Raw genomic sequence first — 21,626 nt, 5'->3', positions numbered from 1 at the left:
GATATGCCACTGGTTTTTAATGATTGCATCATGTATATACTTTCTGTCTACATCCTTTGGCTGGCTCTCAGCAGGAACTCCCCCCATGTCAACCTGGACCTGACATCAGAAATCATTTCTCCTTCTGAAGCATTTTGGCTCCCTCTAGTGGACAGACACATTCATACTGTTGAGGTAGAGGTATTCAGAACCTTTAGATATTGGCATTAATTCATAAATATGAAGATAATACACTGCTCAAAAAACAAAGGGAACACTTAAACAACATAATGTAACTCCAAGTCAATCACACTTCTGTAAAATCAGCCTGTCCAGTTAGGAAACAACACTGACTGTGAATCAGTTTCAGCTGCTGTTGTGCAAATGGAACAGACAACAGGTGGAAATGAGAGGCAATTATCAAGACAACCCCTATAAATGCTGGATCAGCCTGCAATGTTATTTTCTACTATTTTGAGTATGGTTCCAAATCCAGACCTCCATGGGATAATAATTATGACTTCCACTAATCATTTTTATACTACGTAATGACTGAAGATTTTTATTTTATTTTTCATTGAGATCTAGGATGTGTTATTTTAATGTTCCCTTTATGTTTTTAAGCAGTGTATATGAATCGTTTTTACTTAAGATATAAGAAATCAATCGAGTGTGAACTGATTTAAACGTTAAAGACAAAACACAAGGATTAAGAAATAAATGAATCTTTTATTTTTAGATATCATATATCCACCGTCTTTCTGTCAGAGCTGGCCAGGGAGTATTTACATTGATGGACACTTAAACTGTCTTAAGTAAGGCTCTTCGATTCAAAGGGAAATAAACAATAACTGCAATAAATACACATCAGTCACTTTCACCTTTGTGCTGCTCCCAGAAGCTGCAGCAGTTCTCCAGGATGTGTTCAGACACAGAATCATGGTGACTCAAACTCCCCCCACCGTCTAGAGAAGTTTGACAGTCCCTCCCCCCAGTTCCCATTTTCTCAGTCTCAATCCTTTCTTTTGATCACTTCTTCTCCGTCACATGTGGCTCTAACATCTTCTTCATCTGCAGCTCCTCCACCAGCCTGTCCACATAGACCTTCAACAGAGGCTCAGGCTCCTGAGGGTCAGAACACACAGATGAATACACACTGTTCATTACAGAAACAAATCAAACAGCTGGATGAAGTGCTAAATTAGGTGAACTTTCAGAAGCCTGAAAACAATTCAATACCTTGTGCTCCAGCTGCCTCTGTTTTTCCACAGCCTCCTCCAGACTCAAACCCACCCACTCTGCCTCTTCCTCTGGGATTTCAAATTGCTACAAAAGGAAACGAGAGACATAACCACAACAATTACAAAACTTACACCTGTAAACCGTTTTACATCACATCCACATTAAGGACTCAGTGAACCTAAACACTTCTGATCTACCTTGTATTTGTCGTAGACCTTTTCTCTTTTGACGGGGTCGCCTGGGTAAAGCTCTGTATTTCTGCGTGCCAGGCGGAGCAGCATGGCCCTCTTGAGGTCCAGCCCCAGTTTAGAGTTCAGGTCTTCCTTTGGTGTCTAAATTGAGTTGCATGTTAAGAGTCATAACATTTACAAAAGTGATGTTGCAGCAGGGTACTTTTCTCTTACTTTGAGGATGTAAAAGTCGAAGCCGAAGGCGGCATCAATGAGGTTCAGAGTTCGAGGTGTGACTGTGATGGTGAACTTGTGATCAAGGATCTCACTGTACAGCTCTCTTTTGAACAGTTGAGGTTTCCAGGTCTTCTTCAGGCGATTGGACATCTAGACAGAGACAGAGAGTTGTAGCAGGAAATGTAGCTGAGAACATATTGTCTTAGCTGACATAACAAAATAAAACCATCATTCTGCGGACTCACTTTGTCATTGTTGGCATATCTGTAGCCTGATACCCAGCCCTCTCCTCCCCAAAGGCCGTCCTGGGACTCTGGAGGGTAGTAGATGGGGATTGGGACATCCTGCACACGTTCCTTCAGCCCTGTTTTCGGGTTAGCTCGGTACGTGACACCCAGGGGTTTCCAGTGGACAGGTGTGGGCTCTTTTGGCTCCAGGGACTTGAGATAGTGCTTGGGGAGCCGAGCATAGATGCCCTGCTTCAGTTTCAAGGCTTCCCAGATTTTAGGGGGGTATTTATGAAAAGGCATGACGTACTGTTGTCTTTTGATAATAAAATCTGTAAAAGCGAAGAAGGATAAAGTCAAAACATCACTCAGTTACTGTAGGCTCCCTTTAGAGGATCTGTAATTCTCCATTTTGTCTGCATATGTAAGACCTTATCCACTTTATTCCCAGAGGAGACAAATGTTTTTACAGGCAACTTTATAAATGTGAAACCATTGTTATTAGAGGCTAAAAATTTGGGTTTTGCAATATAAACAAACCCATGAAACAAAGGCTCTGCATTAGAGGTGTAGGAGGATGATAGTGCTGCTGTTAGTATAAATGAAATAAAGTCAATCATAGCAAATATTTACTGAGAGTCACGTTCAATCGTTGAATCATAGTAAATAATGAGTATCTTTATTGCTTGTTATGTTAGCATTGTTATAGATTTGCTGTCCATATGCATTTTGTTATATAAATGACTTATGGCTACACAGCATATGTAATATGAGGATATTCATAAACCCCTCTGTAGAAATATACAGAAACTAACGTTACTCGTTAGCAGGACGTTAAGCGACACAAGCTAACACCGCAGCTAATTATGAAGCCTTTTCCAGAACAGAGCTTAAAAGTAGAGAGAAAATTGTTCAAAAATTCTTACCTGTAAATAAAACAAACAGCAATCTTTACCCTACAAAAAGTTATTTTTATCCACGTTAATCCCAAATCAACCGGGCAAGGACATCGTGCATCTACTGCCACAAATTTCCGCGTTTCTCGACCCACCCATGCCGTAAAGGAATGTGATTGGAAGGCACACAGGAAGCACTCTCAAATGATTGGTTTGCCTATGATGTCGATCAAGTTTTACTTCCGGAAAAAGCGGATGCCGATATTTGGACCATAGATACAGAAATACATTCAGAATAAATAACATAATATAGTATGAATTTGTTTTTAAATTTCGGTCAACCGTAACAATTTTACAAATATTTAAAAATAATTATTTGTAAAATAAATTATTATAGAGAACAAAAACCAAAAACAAGTATTTACATCTTTGTTTACATTAACGTCTTCTTTACTTCTTTTCACATCCCGATTTTTCTTTCTGTCTGCTTTTGGAGGGCAGCTCGTTAACAGTAATTGTTGATTAATATTTTTTCATATGTTAATTCTATTTGATCTCAAATAATCCATTGTACAATAACCACGGATGCTTTTATTGTGAAGGACAAAGTTAAGCAGGAAGTTTGTCTCTTCCTGTCAGGAAAAAACATAACAAACGATAATTCTACTAAATTCAAGAAAGGCCGATCACAAACCGTGTCGCCCGAAAGGTGGAATTGAACCACTCTGCCGCTAGGCAGCTACAGGTTTGAAGCCTGCACCCCGGACCACCGAGGCTCATCCGGGCATTAGATAAGTTGTCGACCAGCTGTATAAATACCTCAGGTCAGCCGCATATAACTCACTCATGGTTTAAGATGACTTCAGTAAATACTCATCTAACACAGACAGATCCTATACACAGGCTACGACCACAATGCAGACGTCTTTCGTCATACTTCTGCCAAATTAACACAATAAAAGAGCCAAAGCTTTGGTTTTGCACTGTTTTATGGTAAGTAGGCACATTTTCATTGGCTGTCTGAAAAAATCCAAAGGTCAACACTAAGTTTGCCTCCACATGTAAGCGATATTAGTGATATAACAGTCACAGGAGTCCACACAGCTTGCAGCAACTTCGTAAAACATGTGGTAATAACACAATGTAACGTTTTTACAGAGTTAAGTTAAAACTGTAGACAAAATGGTAAATAAACGTATTTTAAACACTTTTAAGGACGTTATGTGTGCAATCTTCTATCACATTATTGATCTCCAAGGAGGAATTCAGGTCTTTATAGCAGCACAGTACAGACACAGTTTTGCATATATAATCATAAATATCATAAATGTAATGTTACCTAACACCTGTATACATATCCTTATTTAGAACTGTGTGCCTGCATAAATAGTGCAGGTGACAAGAGAAGTGGAGTGACAGACAGATTCACACTAGTCAGGCCCAGTGAGGCCTGCGAAGCACTTAAGTTCTGGCAGAGAGGAGCCTGGCAGGTCCACAAGTTCATGAGAAGAATTCTGGAGGATCGTGAAGTTGCTGTATCTGCTTGTCCTCGTTTTAAATAAAACTGATTTTAATGTTTGATCATTCTCAGGTTGTTTGGTTCATTAATGAGTGATTCTCATCGGTGAGTCAGAAGGTTTCACTTTTAAAAAGCAACAAGACAAAAAGAACAATCTACAAACTTAAAATAACACATTACTCACACTTTTATTCTGTTAAAAAAAGTTTATAAAATCTGTCTAATCACACCTAAAATATAACTCTTAACAGCAGTGCGGAGGATGTAGGCTATTTATAATCAATGCCCGATATAACAACACTGATGATACGACATATTTTTTGGTAATTATACAGAACTACAAAATGACCGCCAAAGCAGATTTTGATATAATACACTTATTGATAAAGTCATCTTGACCCAGTTAAACCACCATTATCAGCTTTGGTGACATCTGGCCTCCCAGCTTCACAGTAGGCAGAGGAGTCTTACTCCATCCTAAACGTCTGCACATGCTTTGAAGGTTTCCCTTCACTTATGCACTGGCTGAGAGATGACAGTACCTGGCTCATCATCATCATCATCATCATCATCATCATCATCATCATCATCATCATCTTCTTCTTCTTAGCTGCTGGAGAGAATGATGCATAATAGCCCATCATAATAAATAACGTTTGACTCTTAGAAACTCATTGTTTTATCATTTATTACCTCTCAATATAAACGTTTTTAGGTGTGGTTGAGGCGACGTAACAACAAAAGCCTCCATCATAACAGATTTTGGAGTACATAACATTAACATTGAAATTATATCGATCAGTTCATATCTCCATCTTGGATCTCTCCAGTTCTTTGGTTAAAGCAGGAAGTCAGAGGAAGGTGTTCTCAATGACCAGAGTCTGCGGCTCTTCCTTTGTCTCCCCAGCTGGGGGTGCCAGCAGGTTCCCTGTTTCCTCTTCTAGAAGAGAGCAGCACATGTGCCCAGCGCAGGCCTTTCCACAGGCGAGGCTGCAGGCCAGGAGGGGGGGTGGAGAGGGGTCCTCTCTTTGGACCATAGAGGAGCCGTTCCCTTTGTTATCTGCTGAGGATCCACAGCTGGGAGCAAACTCTGGCTGAACAGTGGAGCTTGTCACTCCCACACTCTGCAGCACTTTGGTGACCCCTGACATCAGATCAGCACACCTGCACACATGTGAAATAAAAAGAAAGTAAACACATATTAATGTGTTTGATTGATGATTGTCTCTTCAAACCTCCTACAACAATGCTCAGCATAAAGCAGTCAGTGGTCTACCAACACTTAGAAACTGCAATTCAAATACACTCGTCTCTACTTCACCTGTGTGGTGGTAACCCTGCAAAGCAGTGCACATGGACAGAAGCCACCATGTGTGACTCGGTTAACTGCCAGACATGGAGGTCGTGCACAGCCTGCACTCCGGGCACGCTCGCAATCCTCCGTCTAAGATCAGACACACACATGTGTGGAGGCGTGGCCTGCAGCAGCACCCACCCATACCTGTACACCTGCAGAGAGGCACCAGTGAAAACAGGCAGATGTTTGTGATTAGTAGTTTTTACTATGAACTGGGTCTTTGTATGAAAAATGCTTAGGAGCACCAAGACCTGCGGCAAAGTTGCGGCTAGCAGTGTAATGACAGCCAGCAGAGAGAGGCATGGATCCAGATAAACCAGGAGGCTCAGGGATCCAGAGCTGTGCACAAACTGTGGGGCAATGAACAGCATCACCAGGCTGTTGATCAGGGCCAAAAGGGATGTGAAAAGTCCCCAAATCACAGATATGAATGACTGCAGGAAGACTGGCCATTGGCTGTCTGGGAGTGGTCTCTCACTGAGGGGCGATGACGTGCAGACTGCAGAAGAAAACAGAGTTAAAATATGACCCTGCTCTGTGGGGGAAAGGCGACAGTCTCTCACCTCCTCTGGTGGTTTCAGGTTCTCTGATGTCTTTGCTCTTTACTTCACGATCATGCAGGTGGATGTCTGACTGTGGGGCTTTAGAGTCTGCATCAGGGAGGCTGGAGGTTCCTGGATTACAGAGTACGAGCACCCCACTGTGCATCGAGTCGTCCACCTTTGACAGGACGTTTGATTGGCTAGTGTTTTTGGATTCCTCCAGGCTTATGGATTCCTCTTCAGACAAGGCTGTGGGAGTTGGACAAAGGAATGAAAAACAAACACTGTTTGAGCCTCCTTACAGCTGAACATACACCGATCAGCTACATCATAACCCTAGACAGGCGCTCTGAAGATTACAAACACAGAATCCTTAATAAGTTTTTATTATATCTCAGTTCTGGATTTTTGGATTTTTCCCCCTTTACTTTTTTGTGCTTGTTACCTTTGGGGTTCACCTGAAGATGAGCTCCAGCATCAGGCTGCCTGCCCACAGTGCCCCTCTCCTCCTGCAGCTGATCCAAGTTCAGCCCAAACAAGAGCATCTTAAGGAGCACACTGACCCCTCCAACCACCACGAGCAGCAGGGGGCGCTGCACCGGGTGTGGCTCCAAACAGAAGCTGATGATTTCTATTACATGAGCGACACACAGAGATGCTAGCAGGAGAGTGGGAATGAAAACACCCACTACCTGGATCCTGCTGGTGGGGTAGGACAGACCACAGTTTGAAGCTGCAGGGGTGAATTTTGCGGAGCAGATTTGAATGCTGTTGAACTCTGAGTCTGCTTCGTGATTATTAAGCTGATCTGTGACGGAACCATCACTTGATTTGGTTTGGTTGCTGAGTGGAGGTCTGGTGGATATCTCTGCAGGCTGGGTGGGAGGAGGTGCTGCTAAAGAGAAGGAGGAATGTAGAGGAGGTGCAGAGGAGAGCAGGGGTCTGAGCATGCTTTCACTCTGAGGAAGAGGGAGGGCCATGTGCATGAGGATGAAGAGCGTGTGGAAGCCATCTACCAGGGTGATGAGGGACTTACACAGCTGACTGATGGCGACCTCACACATCAGCAGCAGGGTGGTCGCTCCCAGCATGCACCAGTTTAACAGCCTCATACCTGTAACTGAGAGCAGAAGATGCATTCAGGTACACATAGAAGGACTGTTTCTTATTATTAAAACAAATTTAAAATTTAAAGATGTTTTTATAAAAACATTTTAGTGCTCTTGATGAAGAATGAAATGTGGAGCTATGACCCTGTGTTTTGTGGTTCTTCCTTTCATTTATATATAAATTATTATATAATATAATTTTGGTATTTGGTAGTACAGTATTTGTATTCTTATGGATAGGGTTATTTCCTGTTTTATTTTGAAAGGCTCTGTTCCCTTGTGTGTGTTTTACTTCCTCCTGTGTGTTCCCTCCTTGTGTCTCACCTGTGCCTTATTGTCTCTCCCTCCCCAGTATTCTTAGTGTGTGTGCCAGTTTGTCTTATATGTGTATTTGTGAGTTTTCAGTCTTTGCCTGTGGTACTTTAGCTTGTCTGATCTCTGGTTTTTTGTCTACTGCTCTGTTTGACGATCCACCTGCCTGCCTACCCCTCTGGTAGCCTGTCTGACTGATCTCCCATGTACCAACCTCCACCTGTAATAAAGACCATTGTTTTCAACCACTGTCACCTGCTTGTGTCCACCTCACTCACCATCTGACAGTAGGACCATAAAAATGTTTGTTACAGATACATTGACATCAGTGATAATTAATTTAAAGTAGAAAACTGGCAAGCTATTTAGGAAATTACATGTTTTTTGTGTTTCCACCAGAGGGCACTGGTTCATATCCTGCTCACCACAGGTCAAAATTCAAAACCAAATTTAGGAGACTATCAGAAATTCCTTTCCTTTTTGAAAACATCTTTTGTTCCTAAACTTTGGGACTTAAGTGTCTTTTTTTTCCTCTTACTTGCATCATTATGGCAGCATGTTTGCTGATATCTTGCATATATTTTAATTGAAACTATGAAAACAATTGATGAAATTTCAAAACCTTTCTAAGGAGTTGTGGTATTTTGTATCCACACACTCATACATGTAAACACTGTGTATGATGTTGCCATGAGAACGCTGCTCACACGATTCACTCATTTATTACATACTTGTATTACATTGTCCTGGCTGAATAGTTATGGTGGATTCATGACCAATGAGTCATTAAATATTTAAAATATTCTTACTGTTTATCTTTAACAACATGTAAGGCACTACAGAGTTTATACATGCAGCACATATGCAATGAAAGATTTTTATTTACCCCAAAGTGGACGACTCAGTCAGCAATCAAGTTGGCTTCCTTGGATGTGATCTGTGGACCAACATCAGAAAAATGTCCTTCATCATGCTGACCATCTGTCTTTCGCTCTGTCCCACCACACTCCTCCTCTGCTTTAATCACAGTCATGTGAGCAGAGGAGGGGAGGGGGTGTATCGTCCTTTCCTCAGCTATCCCTGTTTGCATTCCCTCTTCATGCAGCTCGTCTGTGGGAGAAAATAATGCTCAGCGGCTGTTCACACAGCCCAGCCAGCCTTCACACACCCTCTCTGAGCAGATCAAGCGAAGCTAATTTGTACTAATTAAGTTCCCATTGTATTGTCAGGATTACATAACCAGATCAAATCATAAGGTGAGCCCTTCTTAGCCCTCAAAGCATTCACGTCCAGCAAAGTACTATAGATGTCCGACAGATGGACTTGGCGTCCTCAGTCACTTCATCCAAGTTTAGAATAAATCATTCCCCTTGGGGTGACATTAAACAAAAGTTAGGGACACCACCCACAGACACAGCCTGTGTCGTCCAGGTTTCAAACCTGAACATTAAATCTAAAGGTCGAATTCTCTTGATTTGCTTTATTAACAGGAGGATCACTAACCCTGTGCACATGCAAACAAGCTTTATTGAAACTCTACAGGAATGTGTGCAGTGTGATAAACCTACATTTAGGTAGCAGCATCTACTTAGGTAGCCGCTGTGTTCACAAATTAACTGACCAGGCTAAGGTGTGGCAACACAACCTCTCAGCACAGGCTTATAAACTAAACTCTTTGCTAAAGCTCAAGTGTTGCAGTCTTCCTTTAAAGCTGTATTCACTGTGAAGGAACAGTTAGCTTAGCATAAATGCTGGCAATATAGAGAAACCACTGTCCTTCATCTGTCTAAAGATCCATAATATAAAACACAGCCTTTGTTATATTTGGACTGCAGCATTGTTACTAATTTTACAATTCTTTTACACACTTTCATAGCAGTCTGTGGACTCTCTTCATCCTTCCACAAATGACGCTGCTGTCCCATCAGCCCCCTGCTCCTGTGTGTCAGCGAGCGGGGTTTGTTTCAGTCCACTGGGCTGCGGATCAACAGGCCAGATATGGGCTGACACCACAGATAAATCCCTACTGTTCCATCAGCCTGCCAGCACATTCCTGAGGCACGGCTAAGCCCAAGGAAAGACCCAGCAAGGAAACATTTGATCACTTGCCACCGTCCCCATACAGAAAGCGAGCCACAGCCTGGCTGGCAGAAAGTGGCTCGTAGCACTGCATGGTACTTTACATTTTTCTGCATTTACACTCATTACTATGAGCGTTTTACTGCAATCACTGCTCTGCATAGGGTTTAACTTAATTTTTTCTTTGTATAGCTGCCGCCAAGAACTGCTTGATCCAGTGTTCCTGTGCAGATGATAAATACATTCCTTCACAACATACTTGATCCTGGTCCAGTGTGGTTCCTTGCTGTGGACACTTGCCTGTTTTTTCTTGCCATACAGTGAGGAAATGAAAGACTGATGGACACTTTGCCCTGAGGTGCACAATCACATGGTTCATACCAATGAGAGAAACACGATGAAAAACAGAAAACAAGGGCCAGGAGGCAGACATTAGAACAATGTTAGTCCACTGAAAATAAAAACAGAACAAGCTCCATGTGTTTGTGGATCACTGGCTCATTAATGTATCAGTGTTCTTAATATCACATCATAATGACATTCTCACTGCCCTCCACTCTCTGTGTAGGGTGGATTAGTGCTGTCTGGAATTCCTACAGTAACACATACAGAACAGAGCTCCACACCCTCACCCCGGGATGGTGGAGTCAGGTGATGGAGTTCACAGGAGGGAAACATTGCAAGACCACCACCATTAATATAGTTCAGCTGAAGTGGCTGAAAATGATGCTGAGATTATTCCTAATGATGCTCTGATGGTGTCATTAATTACATCTGAAGGTTGACCGCTGTCCTGTTCTGTTTCTCATCTGACAAACACCCCAGGATGTGTCTCTGTCATCGTATGAAACATGTGATTGTGCACCCCGAGGCAAATGGCTGGTTTTAAAATGACGAGTGCAACATGTGAAATGAAGAAAACAGCATAACACACGAGGAAAGGACTAGAGCTTTCAGCTGATTATAAGTGTCTCTGTGCTTGATCTGTCTGCATTTTCTGATTTGCATGATATATTTTTAATTATTAACTACTTAACTACTTATTAACAAACTATTTAAACATATTACTGACAGATAGTGAACTAAAAGATGTTCTAAGCAAAGATAACATTTGGAACAGGGTGAAATATTAACGTATCTTATTCCTGGAGGAGCTAAGTTAAAGAGCTGGGTTTTCGAATTTATGTTTTTAGTTATATTAGCTGTTATAACATTAGATATTTACAGCAACTTAGCATTAAATCCATAGCTAGGGTGTTTGTGAATAGCTTAATGCTGGCAAGGCAGTAGATCGTGGATCATATTCTGGTCACTTTAAGGAGAAACCCTTGTAATGGTCTCACTCTGAATTCCTCTACAAAGCTTTAACAGCAAAACAGTACCATGCATTGCATTGAAAGGCCATATGTGACCAGTTGAGTGTGAGAATGTATTGAACACTGTTCAACCTTACTTTTCAGACTCACATTCATCTACTAGGTTTTCACAGACTATATCCCAAATCTTGATCCATCATCAGTCACATCTTTACTCATTACATGCATTTATTGGAGAGGAACAAATTTTTCGCCATACATATCTTTGTGATTACCAGCACATTTCAATTAAGTTAACAAATTATTATTAAAAATTTCTAAAAATTAAAGCATTACAAACAGTGGGGGGCAAACTATCTGCTGGGTGGAAAGGAGAAGGGGGGTGGGGGTGGGGGGGGCTGAACGCTGCTCAGATTGAGAAGAAAACACAGACCTGCATATATGATCAAAGCAGGAAAGCAGCTCTCTTCAGACACACAGAAAGCTGACATTTCACGTTCAGATTCACTGGATTGTGAAGACATGATCTCCACAAGGAAAACAGAACCACTAGTGCCCCCTTCTGGCCTCAGCTCCACCCAGCAGAGTAGCGTTAAAACAACAAGGAGTTCGATGAGGACTCAGATGGTTGCTTTCATTACTGCACCCCGACTGCTACCAATAGTCAACTATTTAATCATATTTACCTTTTTCCTCCCATGATGGATTACCCCCCTCCCAAAAAACAAAAAACAAAACTAAATATTTGCTCTACTTTGAATATGAAATATACATCAAAAGATGTGGGGCATCCCCTACACAAAAAAATGATAAAATGAAGAGGGGGTGAAGAAGAATGGAGGAAAAATAAATCAGAAAAGGCTCATATAGCTATAAAATAAATACAAAATAACTGATTTCTCAAAGCAGCCCAACAAAAAAAAAATGACTGAATGTGAAGGGGCAAGACTGAAGGCAACAGATGAGATGGCACAAGAGGGAGACAGAGTGACAGACAGCTCAAACAACAAAGCCACGAAGGAGCCTGGAGCTGCAAATAAACAAAGAAAAAAACAATGTTCTTACTGTAAATACCTCAACCAAAAAGCAGACATTCAGAGGGGAGCAAATTACAGACTCAGCAGTTTTGTTGTAGCGGGGGAAACACGGGAGATGGCTGCAGCTCCTTCACGGAGGGCGATGGTGGGAACGCTGATTCCTGAGGGGCCAAAGTGAGCAGAGGACGAGGGCAAACAAGAGGGAGGTCACTTTGGCAGTTTCTTTTTTTATCCAAGGGGACACAGACATAAAGTGTTGACATTTAAACAGACACGTTAACATCTTCAGCTTCCTTTGATATAAAAGCCTATAACAGCGACCTCTAGTGTTTAAAGCCAGCAGGTCAGCTCAGCAGGGTCCGACACCGTTAACCTGTCTCTCCCTACTTCTCTCATGGTCACTGTTACTGAATATCTTTGTGTTTTGAAGACTTTTATTTCCCCGGCTACAGAGGAAACCTGCGAGAAAGGTCTGTCTTTGGTTAGTGTTTCATCCATATCCATCTGTCCTCTCTCCCTCTCTCACAGGCAGCTGTTTGAGTGTAAAGAGGGCAGACTGACAAAATGTAGTGATAACAGGGTGATTTTATTACTCTGCCCCTCCCATGTTTCGCGTATTCAGTGTGCATAATGTACGTGTGTTTCAGTGGTCGGTGTAGTGTGAATGTAGCGGATCCGTCACAGCCGAGCTCCACAGGTTGGTTTTGTCCTGGTATGTTCGTGTAAAGAGCCTCGACTGTGACTCTGGGTCTTCTGTTCTTTGAGGAAATTTGGTGGTCGAGTCAAAGAAAAGACAAAAAATCTGTAGAGCAACCATTCGTGTAGTAACTGTTTTCTCTCATCCTTGCAGTCTGTGGAAACAGAAGAGATGACACAGTTAACTAAACAAGTCACTGTTGCCTGTAAATTACCAGCTATTTTAAGCATGCTAAGCACACCAAAAAGCACTGTCTGTTTAATGATGTTCACAAAGCTGCTCATTCACAGATACTCTACATTCTCTATCTCTGTTAAGGGCTGTGTGCGGCTACAATAAATGCAAATCTGGCTGCAAAAACATGCAAAACTTAATTTCATTCTGACACCTTACAGCTCAGCTTCACTGGTAATGTAGTCAAAGCAGCACGTCAGCTGTAATTTCAGGGAGCTTTCAAAGGAAAAAAAAAACAACTGTGCTGCTTGTATGAAGTTCGGTAAATGCTCAGTGCAGCATGCTGCCTTAAGAGCTCAGCATGTGCATGCTTAACCTATTTGAACGTTAGATCACAGGGACCCAGCCAGGGAAGGAAAGCAAAATGGAGAAAAGATGTTCAGATGTTGTGAGCATCTACATTCTTTCAATATGAAATGGTAAAAGAACTTGCTCATGCTGAGTAGTCTTTGTTTCTTGGGTTGTTCAGTGGGCTGTAAGTGCATGTTTCAGATCGGATTCACGTCCTAACATGTGTAGATGTACCGAGAACGTACTGAGAACATCACATTCTGAGAAAAGACTGAAGAGGAAAAAAAAATATACGACTACTACTATTGTTTTTGTGGCCTCTAAAATCTCCTGAGGGGCTGTTTCCAAGAAGGTGGCCAATCACAAGTGAGAGAGGAGGTGAATAAGAAAATGAGGCAGGAGCCTGTTCAGACAGAGGCCGATGTGAGTGGCTGCATTTTGGGCCAGTTAAAAAATGTACACCACTGTACACCATGCAACACGATGAAGAGACTCAGAAAGGTGCAAAATATGCCCCCATTATTCTCCAAAAATATATGGACAAGGTCACTGAAGCAAACAGTGTAAATGTGTTTTACTTGGTAAATGTTTTCAATGCATCTAAAAACTGAAAAAATGTCTACTTAACCACCTCATGGTGCATCTCTCCCAGTTTCCAAACTGGCCTCTAGCAGCAGCTCCTCCAGGTCCTGTCCACAGCTGACGCTCACTGCACACATGATACATAACACATATTTATTAAAACGACATTTTTTCATACACGAACCAGCTTAACTTTATCTTGACAAACAAAAAAATAACTCACCATGTTCCATCACACAGCTGCCGGGCTTCGGACTTTCAGCATCGAGAAGATGAAGGGAAAACTCAGGCTTCAGGCCGTTGGGCAAAGCTGAGCCAACCACCTCTCCTTCTAGAGCCTCAGTAAAACACTCGTCTGCAGAGCTATCCTCAGCTGACTCCTCTTCCTCAATTGGTGATTCTGGAATTACCTCAGAGACAACTTCAGGGTCGGGACACTGTGAAGACTCTCCTGGTGCAGGAGTTGACTCCTGAACGACAGATGGTGCCTGCTGATCAGTCTGGACAGAGAGAAGAGGCTGGCCTGCCTGGTCGTCCTCCTCTGCTTGATTTGGTTCCTCTTTTTTAGTCAAATCGGGTTTGTCAGGTTCTGATAAGCTGACTGGTGCTTCCTTCTTCTCCTCTTCTGTTTGGGATGGGGACTGGGCCACCTCAGACTCTAGGTCATTCTGTGGCTGTGTGAGTGCAGGTGTTAATAGAAAAGTAGTCTGGGGTTGATTCAGTTCATCACCTTCCTGTTGTCCTTCTATACATGTCGGCTCAGGTTGGGGGCTGTTAGTGCTGTCTGTTACCCCCTCTGCGAGCTGAAATGCTACAGTCTGCACTGATGAAGAATCTGAAGGCAGGGCTGGTGCTTGTAGAATTGGATCCGTTATACTTGGGTCTAAAGTTCTAGCTGTCTCGTCCTCTGTGCGTTGACTTGTGAACTGTGTCTCCTGTCTGTAGGGTGGTGTAGTTTTTAGTGTCGACTCTACATGTGCTATGGGGCTCTGCTCTGTCACTTTACAGTCTGTAGATGGAGCAGGTGAGCTCTCCTTTGTGGCCTCCTGTGTCAGTTGTGTTTGAGATGTGTGCGGGGGCTGCTGTGCCTGCTGTGTTGTGGGTGGGTTCATATCTATGGGCTTCTTCGTTGCCTCATTAGCTTGACTGTATGCTGCAGGTGCGCTTCTCTGGAGCTGAAGCTGCTGCTGCTCTGGGGGGCTCTCCACCCGGGTTACCATGAAAATCTTATGACCCCTGCCCGGGCTTGAGACAGATATGCAGCGTCCAGGAGATGGAGGGGTGCCGGGGGAAGCTGCAGATTCTGTGATGGTGATGCCTGATATGACATTTGGCCCTCCAACAGGTGAGGCAGACAAGAGTGTAGGTGTACATGAGGCACTAAGTGGGGGCTGTGGAACCACTATGTGGGGTTGAGGAGCAGCGGAGGAGGAAGAAGAAGACTTTGTCAACACCTCTGCTTCCTCCTCATCCTCAGTGTCAGAGTCAGACTCCAGGTTTGTTTGGGAAACATTGGTCTCAGAGCTTTCTGCTGACTGGCCGCAGTGTCCTTCAGATCCTGATGTGTCAGCCTCTTCATCTTCTTCTCCCTCTTTCGTCTCTTTCTCCCCTGATGCAGGCTCTTCCTCCTCCTCTTCCTCCCTTGTCCCATCTTCTGTGGCGATTTCAGCCATAGAGGCCGACTGCCGCATCTTTTGCTCAGTTTCCTCCTTTTCCTTTGCGAGAATGAAATTCCTCTTGCAACCATTTTGGATCTCAGAAAGCAGGGCACGCTGCGTCTCAATGAAGCTCTTCACCTAAAAGACAAAATAAAACAGCGCTAAAACATGCAACAAAGACAAAATATCTTCTATGTACGTCAGATGTGCATCATCTATGAGGGAAACCTTAACACTGCAGCAACAAATACAGCCAATAAAAGCTCACAGTCATCAAATGTTCAGCCTCTTCAGTCCCCTTCCCCATGTCTTATTCCCATGCTCACCGTTTCTTTCTTGGGCTCCCGGTCGAGGTCAAGGCGCAGCAGAGAGGTGTTAACCTTCAGAGCGAGCGACAGGGCCATCAGGCCACCTGTCTTAATCTCATTCTCCCGAAGGTCCAGACGCAGCAGCCTGGGGCTCTCGGCGATAAATTCAGCTACAGCCACAGCTCCTGCAGCACAAAGCAGGAAGCAGCAGTCAGAAACACACACACACGAAAAAAAGGGACAAACACATACACACACAATGACACTAATTCCCACCTTCACAGGACAGCTTGGTGGAAGCCAGGCCCAGCCTGAGCACAGAACGGTTGGCAATCAGTCCGTCTTTCAGTTTGTGGACGCCTTCGTTGCCCACAGAATTATGGCCGAGGTTCAGAGTCTCCAGACTCTGGGTACATGGCTGAAATAAACAACATTCACATTAACCTTCACAATAATAAGCAGTTACAAAATCACACTGTTTAGAATACGTCCAAGTAAAATGTGGAGGTTTGTGTAGCTGTGACATATGCGGCAGTGTTTTATCATTATATGCAAATTTCTAATGTGTCCTGAAATTCTCACAGGTCTTGAATAACAATCAGACAATTTTCAGACAGTTTTTATTAATAATCCAAAAGCAAAACCATTACATTATCTAACAATAAGTGTTTTGGTGCGTGCAATTTCTCCTCATTAACATCATGTGAGGAGCAGAGAGGTAAGTTTATTGTTATTCTGTGCATTTTTTTGTAATGTTTGTCATATTTGATGAAATATGCAGACAGATATGTAGACTGATCTTGTGAAAACAGAGTCAACAGAATGAATCAAATGCCACAAAAAATAAACCAAGAATAAGGAGTTAACTCAGGTTTCTCGTGTCAATTCTTCCCCTGAAAATGGCAGTGTGTACCGACTCAGGCTAAATTAAAACAATTGAGTAATGTCCCAAGACATAATGACGCCTTCAGTCAATGACAGAAATGCACCCAGTAATGGATTGTTCATAACTGCTAGGCTGAACAGCACAGATCTAAACCTGAGCCCACATCTGTTCACTGAGGGACACACAGCAGCATAAAATGTCAGGTGCATTAATAAGGAGTTTACATGAAAATGTCCAGTCAAATCAGCCATCAAAACACCTATTCACACAGCCCACTGACCCATCACTCGCACACCTGTCGCTCCCAACTTTACACAAAGATACTGTTTTCTCTAATGAAATGCAAATATGAGCCATCCATCCAAATGACAGAAACACAAGGCAGTCATTCCCATTTGTTCTTAACAATATTCTCCAGACAGCAGGGAGGCTGAAACACAGCCTGTGCAACTTTTTACATCGACATCAAGTCTCGAGAAGATTCTGCAATCCTCACTGCCTCATTACAGCTTAATGTAAGGTCAGATTTCTTTTTTACAGCAAAGATGTGATTTTTAACACATGAAAACACAGCAGAGTTCAATATTTCACTCACAGCTAGCATTATCCTCCTAAATCCTTTGTTAAGAGTGTGCAGACTGGCTTCATTGTCCCACTCTGTGTGTGTGTGTGTGTGTCTGTGTACCAGTGCAGCAGCAAGGTAGCCCATGCCATTGTGTGTAAGCTGGTTGTTCCATAGCACCAAAGTGACGAGGCCTTTTCTCTGCTCTTTGAGTCCTTCGCACACGTAGGCCAGACCTATGAGCAGCAAACAAAGATGGGACATAAAAAAATTACACTATTTAAAATAAAAAATATCACTATTTTAACAGACATCATGTGACCTACAACATTTAGGAAGCCCTGGCACATTACCATAAACTACAGTACTTTTTTATGGTCCCAGTCAGAGGAGAACTACAATCTGCAGATTGTAGGGATAAAGCAATATATATCTGTATGAATGAGCACATAAAATTCATTTTGAACACAAATATCCACTAAAGGACCAATAAAAACTAGCTACCCTCAGCCCTTTTCCCCTCCATTTATTCCTGATAATGGGCATCTTGATGAGCAGTCTTGTGCCAATACAGTTATTTGCCATTGTCAGCATTCACTTTTTATGAGTTTTGTAAAACAAATTTTAAGTTTTGTCCAAGCTGGAATTTCTTTGGTAAAGTGCACTATTTGTCCTTTACTTTCACTGAGATTACTCATTGACCTTAAAAGGTAAATAATCTCTGATCTAATTTCATGAATGGAATTTGAGCTTGAACTTCCACCTTGAGAAAACAACCCTACTAAACAATTATGTGACTGAATCATGCTCTATCACTGCTGTGTACCAGAGTCTAGGATGTGGTTGTTGCGCAGGTCCAGGATCTGAATGTTGTAGTTGAACTTGAGCAAGTTGCCAAGTTGAGCTGAGTCCTGCAGGCCGTTGAGCTTGTTGTCTGCCAGGTACAGCTCCCTCAGGTTCATATTCATCTTCAGAGCCGTAGCTGAGAGACAAAAGAAAAGTTAGTAATGCATGAATGGATCCAGGGATTATCATGTCTTCCTGTCAGTGGCACTTCAAAGAAGAAAAAAAAGCCTCCTCTTCCCCCTGTGCATCCGCCTCTGTCACCCCCTCCGGCTCTTTGCCCGTCTTACCCAGTAACATGAGCGGTCTGCCAGACAGGCCGGCGTTCTCCAGGTGGAGGACTGCCAGGCTGCCACTGATCCTGAGCGCTCGTGCTACAAAGGGAGCTGAGTGGTCCAGCAGGGGAGTGTTACGGGCATCAAGATACTGCAGCGAGCTTGTCTGAGGGGAAAACACCAACAAAGGTAACACATTACTGGATATGCACTGGTAACATCATGTGCAATAAAAAAAGAACAGTGCAGGAGCTGTGACACGTAAATATATACATGACCTCTGCACTTTCTAAGCTTGAGCCAGAGGCCTTTAATCTTTATTCTTAAAGCAAATGTGAATGTGTGTCCAGGTTGACGTCCCAGAAACAATGACATATTAATTAAATCTACTTAATCCAGAGCCTAAGGGATTCAAGGACATGCACTTGTCAAAACATTGTTAATTAAGATCTATTTGCTTTGCTGAAATGAGCTACGACTTCTTATTGACAAGCTACCTGCCAGCTGGAAGGGTTTTAACCAATCAATAGAAGTTCAATGTTTGTAGGCAGGTGAAAAATCAGCTTTCCCATCAGTCACAGTTGTGATTTCATTTGGATTTTGTACAGATTTTGCATCATTGCTAACTGTGACTAAGAATGTGTTGCTTGGAAGTAATGACCCACATGTAAGTAGGACACAATATTAATGACTAAGACTGCAACGCAATCTGTGGCTTTGCAGGCAGGATTAGTCAGTCAGGACAGTATACATCAGCGTTAACTGCAGCTAAGCAAAAATATATCCACAGGCACAATCTGATTATTTATGCATGTGTATTTTCACACTTGCACTACCATACAAAAAAAAACAAGTGTTTCTCGTTTGCTCGCCCTCTGACACACAATCAACAGCTCTGCCACGTGGTTTGTGAGATAAAAAGGAAACTGAACAGCTGTTCATATTCATGTTTTCTCACATATACTGACCACAGTGATGTAATGTGTTTAGATGGCCACTCAGAACCCATGTATCTTTCCAACAGAGTGAGCGAGAAAGGCTGACCCTCAAGTCTGAGCGGTGACAAAATGACACCAAAGACCAAAGTCATAGCGGTCACATAGTTTGAACTTAAAGCTAAAGAATGATCTCAAAGACAAACCACATAACAAGACTATGGTGAAGAAAGAAAGCCTCTCTCCGTTTGTTTTTTGTGCCTTCTCATTTTTAAACGTTTGCTTGCATTGTTGATTCATCAATGCAGTCACAGCAAGTTTAATCCTGTATTTTTAAGACGGACAATCGAGAGGATAATCTCTCACCTTTCTCATCATGTGAGCTGCAGCCTGCCATCCCCGCGTGCCAATGTGCTTGTTGAAGGAGATGTTGAGATGTGTGGCTGACTCGTAGTACTCTATCATGTCAAAGAGAGCTGATGCACCCTAAAAAACACAAACAGAGGCAGAAGAAATTAACAGACTACAATCCAGAAGTGTAATCTCACAGATGTGCCACAGTGTCAAAACCCTGAAAGAGATGTTAAAAGATATAGTCTGGAACAGCTGTGGTTGTCATGGTAATGGTCCCTGAGGACTGCTGAGGTGTTTCCATGAGGGCCTCATGTGTGAGTGGAAATAGTACAGCTGGAAGGACAAGTTCTTGTGTTTGAGCTGCTGTTTACGATAGCAAAAAAAGATATTTAAGTCAGCAATATTAGAATATAATACACCGTCCACATCTTTTTGAGATATTGTCTGTCACCAAATTAGAACTGAAGGATGATCAACGATGCAGTAAAAAGGACATAGTTCCATCAGTTTTCAAACATCTTTGTCTTAACCAGACAAAAGTGAAGTGGTATATTTGAACTTTAATAAAGCAGAGCCACAACTGTGACAAGTAAAGAAGTTCAGCTGGTTCATCAACTAGTCGTTCAGACATATTTTAGAGGTAAGATGATAGCTGGCACTAAATTATTGTGCAAAATTATCATTGCTGTGTGAACTGATGCAAGATAAAAGTCAAAGTGCACTCATGTGATCAGGTCTTTATCTCATTCTGCAGTGCTCCTTTGCTTCTTTAACTGATATGCTGAAGTGCTTATGGCACTGCAGTGGGGATAGACAGACTGTTTAATCACACAAATATTAGCATATGCTAACAGGGCCATAGGCCTGTGTGGGTTCTGTCTCTCCCTTATATCTCAATTCTTATTCTGTAAGAATGACAAAATCTGTGATGTATGCTGGCAAGTTGAAAGATGTGATTCAGATGAAAAAGGGAGTATAAGTGTCTGTGATGTGTCTGATACAAAGAAACAAAACCAGACAGGCTCCTACATAACGTCTCCTAACCCCCCCCTCCCTCTGTGTATTCACTGGAAGACTTTACTGAGTATACACTACAGTGTTTATCTACAGGGAGGGGGAAGATGAGTCACATTCAGCCCAATAAAGGCAGCTTGTGATAGCACACCCCATGCCTGCTCCTCCACATGCTCCTTAAAACATCTCTCCAAAACTATTTCTCTCCTTTCATCTTCCCATATCATTCCCAGCGAGACGCCCCTACTGCAGATACAAGCCTGAGCCAAATCAAGCCATCGCTTGTATACGCCTCACACTGACTTTAAAAACGAGCCCAACCTCTCCCCCATCCGATTCCTTTTCTATCCAACCTCCCTCTAATCCAGCTGTACCAGCAACACTTCCACAGAATTATCCCTTTTCAGAGTCTCAGTTCATTTGAGCTCCAGGCGAGACACTTGTTTCAGACTCAAACGCTGCTCTCTGGTGACTCAGTCACTGACTCATTCAACCACTTTATTCACATTTCCGGGGCAGTGCTCTATGTTGGGTGAAAAAATTCTGCATGTCACTCTGCATTTGGTCTGATTTTGACATTTATTTTCTAAAAGAAAGATCCGCCATGTACCGTAGGTTTTCTCCTTTATGCCTAAATAAGAAAACCTGCACAACTCTTCATGACATACGTGTGTTTTTACACGATGACCAACAGGTGTAGGATTGATGGGGCACAAAGAAAGCCTCTAATATTCCCTCATATTAATAGATATGCAACACATGATCTATTGACAATGTGAGGTTTGTTTCAGGTCAAGTAAAATTGCACAACAAAATGTTCCTGGAGGCAACTCTGTTCCATTCACAGTGGAATTTGTGAGCTGACCAAAGGGTGGTGACGTATTTGTCACTATTGCCATCTTGTGGGGCTGAATCCTTTAAGCGGTATGAGGGAACACTCTGGATTGAATGCCAGTCAATCTCAG

General features: G+C 42.6%; 3 protein-coding genes across 4 annotated transcripts in view; all 3 read right to left on the bottom strand.

Annotated features, from left to right (window-relative positions):
* Positions 1-688: 688 nt before the first annotated feature.
* Positions 689-2,912, bottom strand: mrpl28 (mitochondrial ribosomal protein L28). Its single transcript, XM_028419913.1, has 6 exons — positions 2,782-2,912; positions 1,874-2,187; positions 1,626-1,778; positions 1,419-1,553; positions 1,219-1,305; positions 689-1,104 (listed from the first exon to the last, which is right to left on the bottom strand). The coding sequence occupies exons 2-6, from the start codon at positions 2,156-2,158 to the stop codon at positions 1,009-1,011; spliced, it is 756 nt and encodes a 251-aa protein (XP_028275714.1). The 5' UTR covers positions 2,159-2,187; positions 2,782-2,912; the 3' UTR covers positions 689-1,008.
* A 2,209-nt stretch (positions 2,913-5,121) lies between these two features.
* On the bottom strand, positions 5,122-7,281 carry LOC114445113 (zinc/cadmium resistance protein). The gene is made up of 5 exons (XM_028420076.1): positions 6,615-7,281; positions 6,191-6,418; positions 5,879-6,126; positions 5,592-5,779; positions 5,122-5,434 (listed from the first exon to the last, which is right to left on the bottom strand). Exons 1-5 carry the CDS (start codon positions 7,279-7,281, stop codon positions 5,122-5,124), a joined length of 1,644 nt encoding a protein of 547 aa, XP_028275877.1.
* Positions 7,282-11,195: 3,914 nt separating this feature from the next.
* Positions 11,196-21,626, bottom strand: part of ppp1r37 (protein phosphatase 1, regulatory subunit 37) — a 30,277-nt gene continuing 19,846 nt past the window's right edge. Inside the window, exons 5-13 of one of the 2 annotated variants that reach the window (XM_028419154.1) lie at positions 19,660-19,779; positions 18,374-18,524; positions 18,067-18,222; positions 17,364-17,476; positions 16,069-16,210; positions 15,811-15,977; positions 14,050-15,622; positions 13,873-13,953; positions 11,196-12,873 (exon numbers count right to left, since the gene is read on the bottom strand). In XM_028419154.1, coding sequence (XP_028274955.1) covers positions 13,877-13,953; positions 14,050-15,622; positions 15,811-15,977; positions 16,069-16,210; positions 17,364-17,476; positions 18,067-18,222; positions 18,374-18,524; positions 19,660-19,779 — 2,499 coding nt within the window. In that variant the 3' untranslated portion in view covers positions 11,196-12,873; positions 13,873-13,876. The remainder of the gene's footprint in view (positions 12,874-13,872; positions 13,954-14,049; positions 15,623-15,810; positions 15,978-16,068; positions 16,211-17,363; positions 17,477-18,066; positions 18,223-18,373; positions 18,525-19,659; positions 19,780-21,626) is intronic. The other variant, XM_028419153.1, reaches the window with a different exon arrangement.

The sequence above is a fragment of the Parambassis ranga genome, chromosome 13 (assembly GCF_900634625.1).
Source record: "Parambassis ranga chromosome 13, fParRan2.1, whole genome shotgun sequence".
NCBI lineage: Eukaryota > Metazoa > Chordata > Actinopteri > Ambassidae > Parambassis > Parambassis ranga.
Note: the sequence above shows the minus strand (reverse complement) of the source record. Positions and strands in the feature narration are given on the sequence as shown.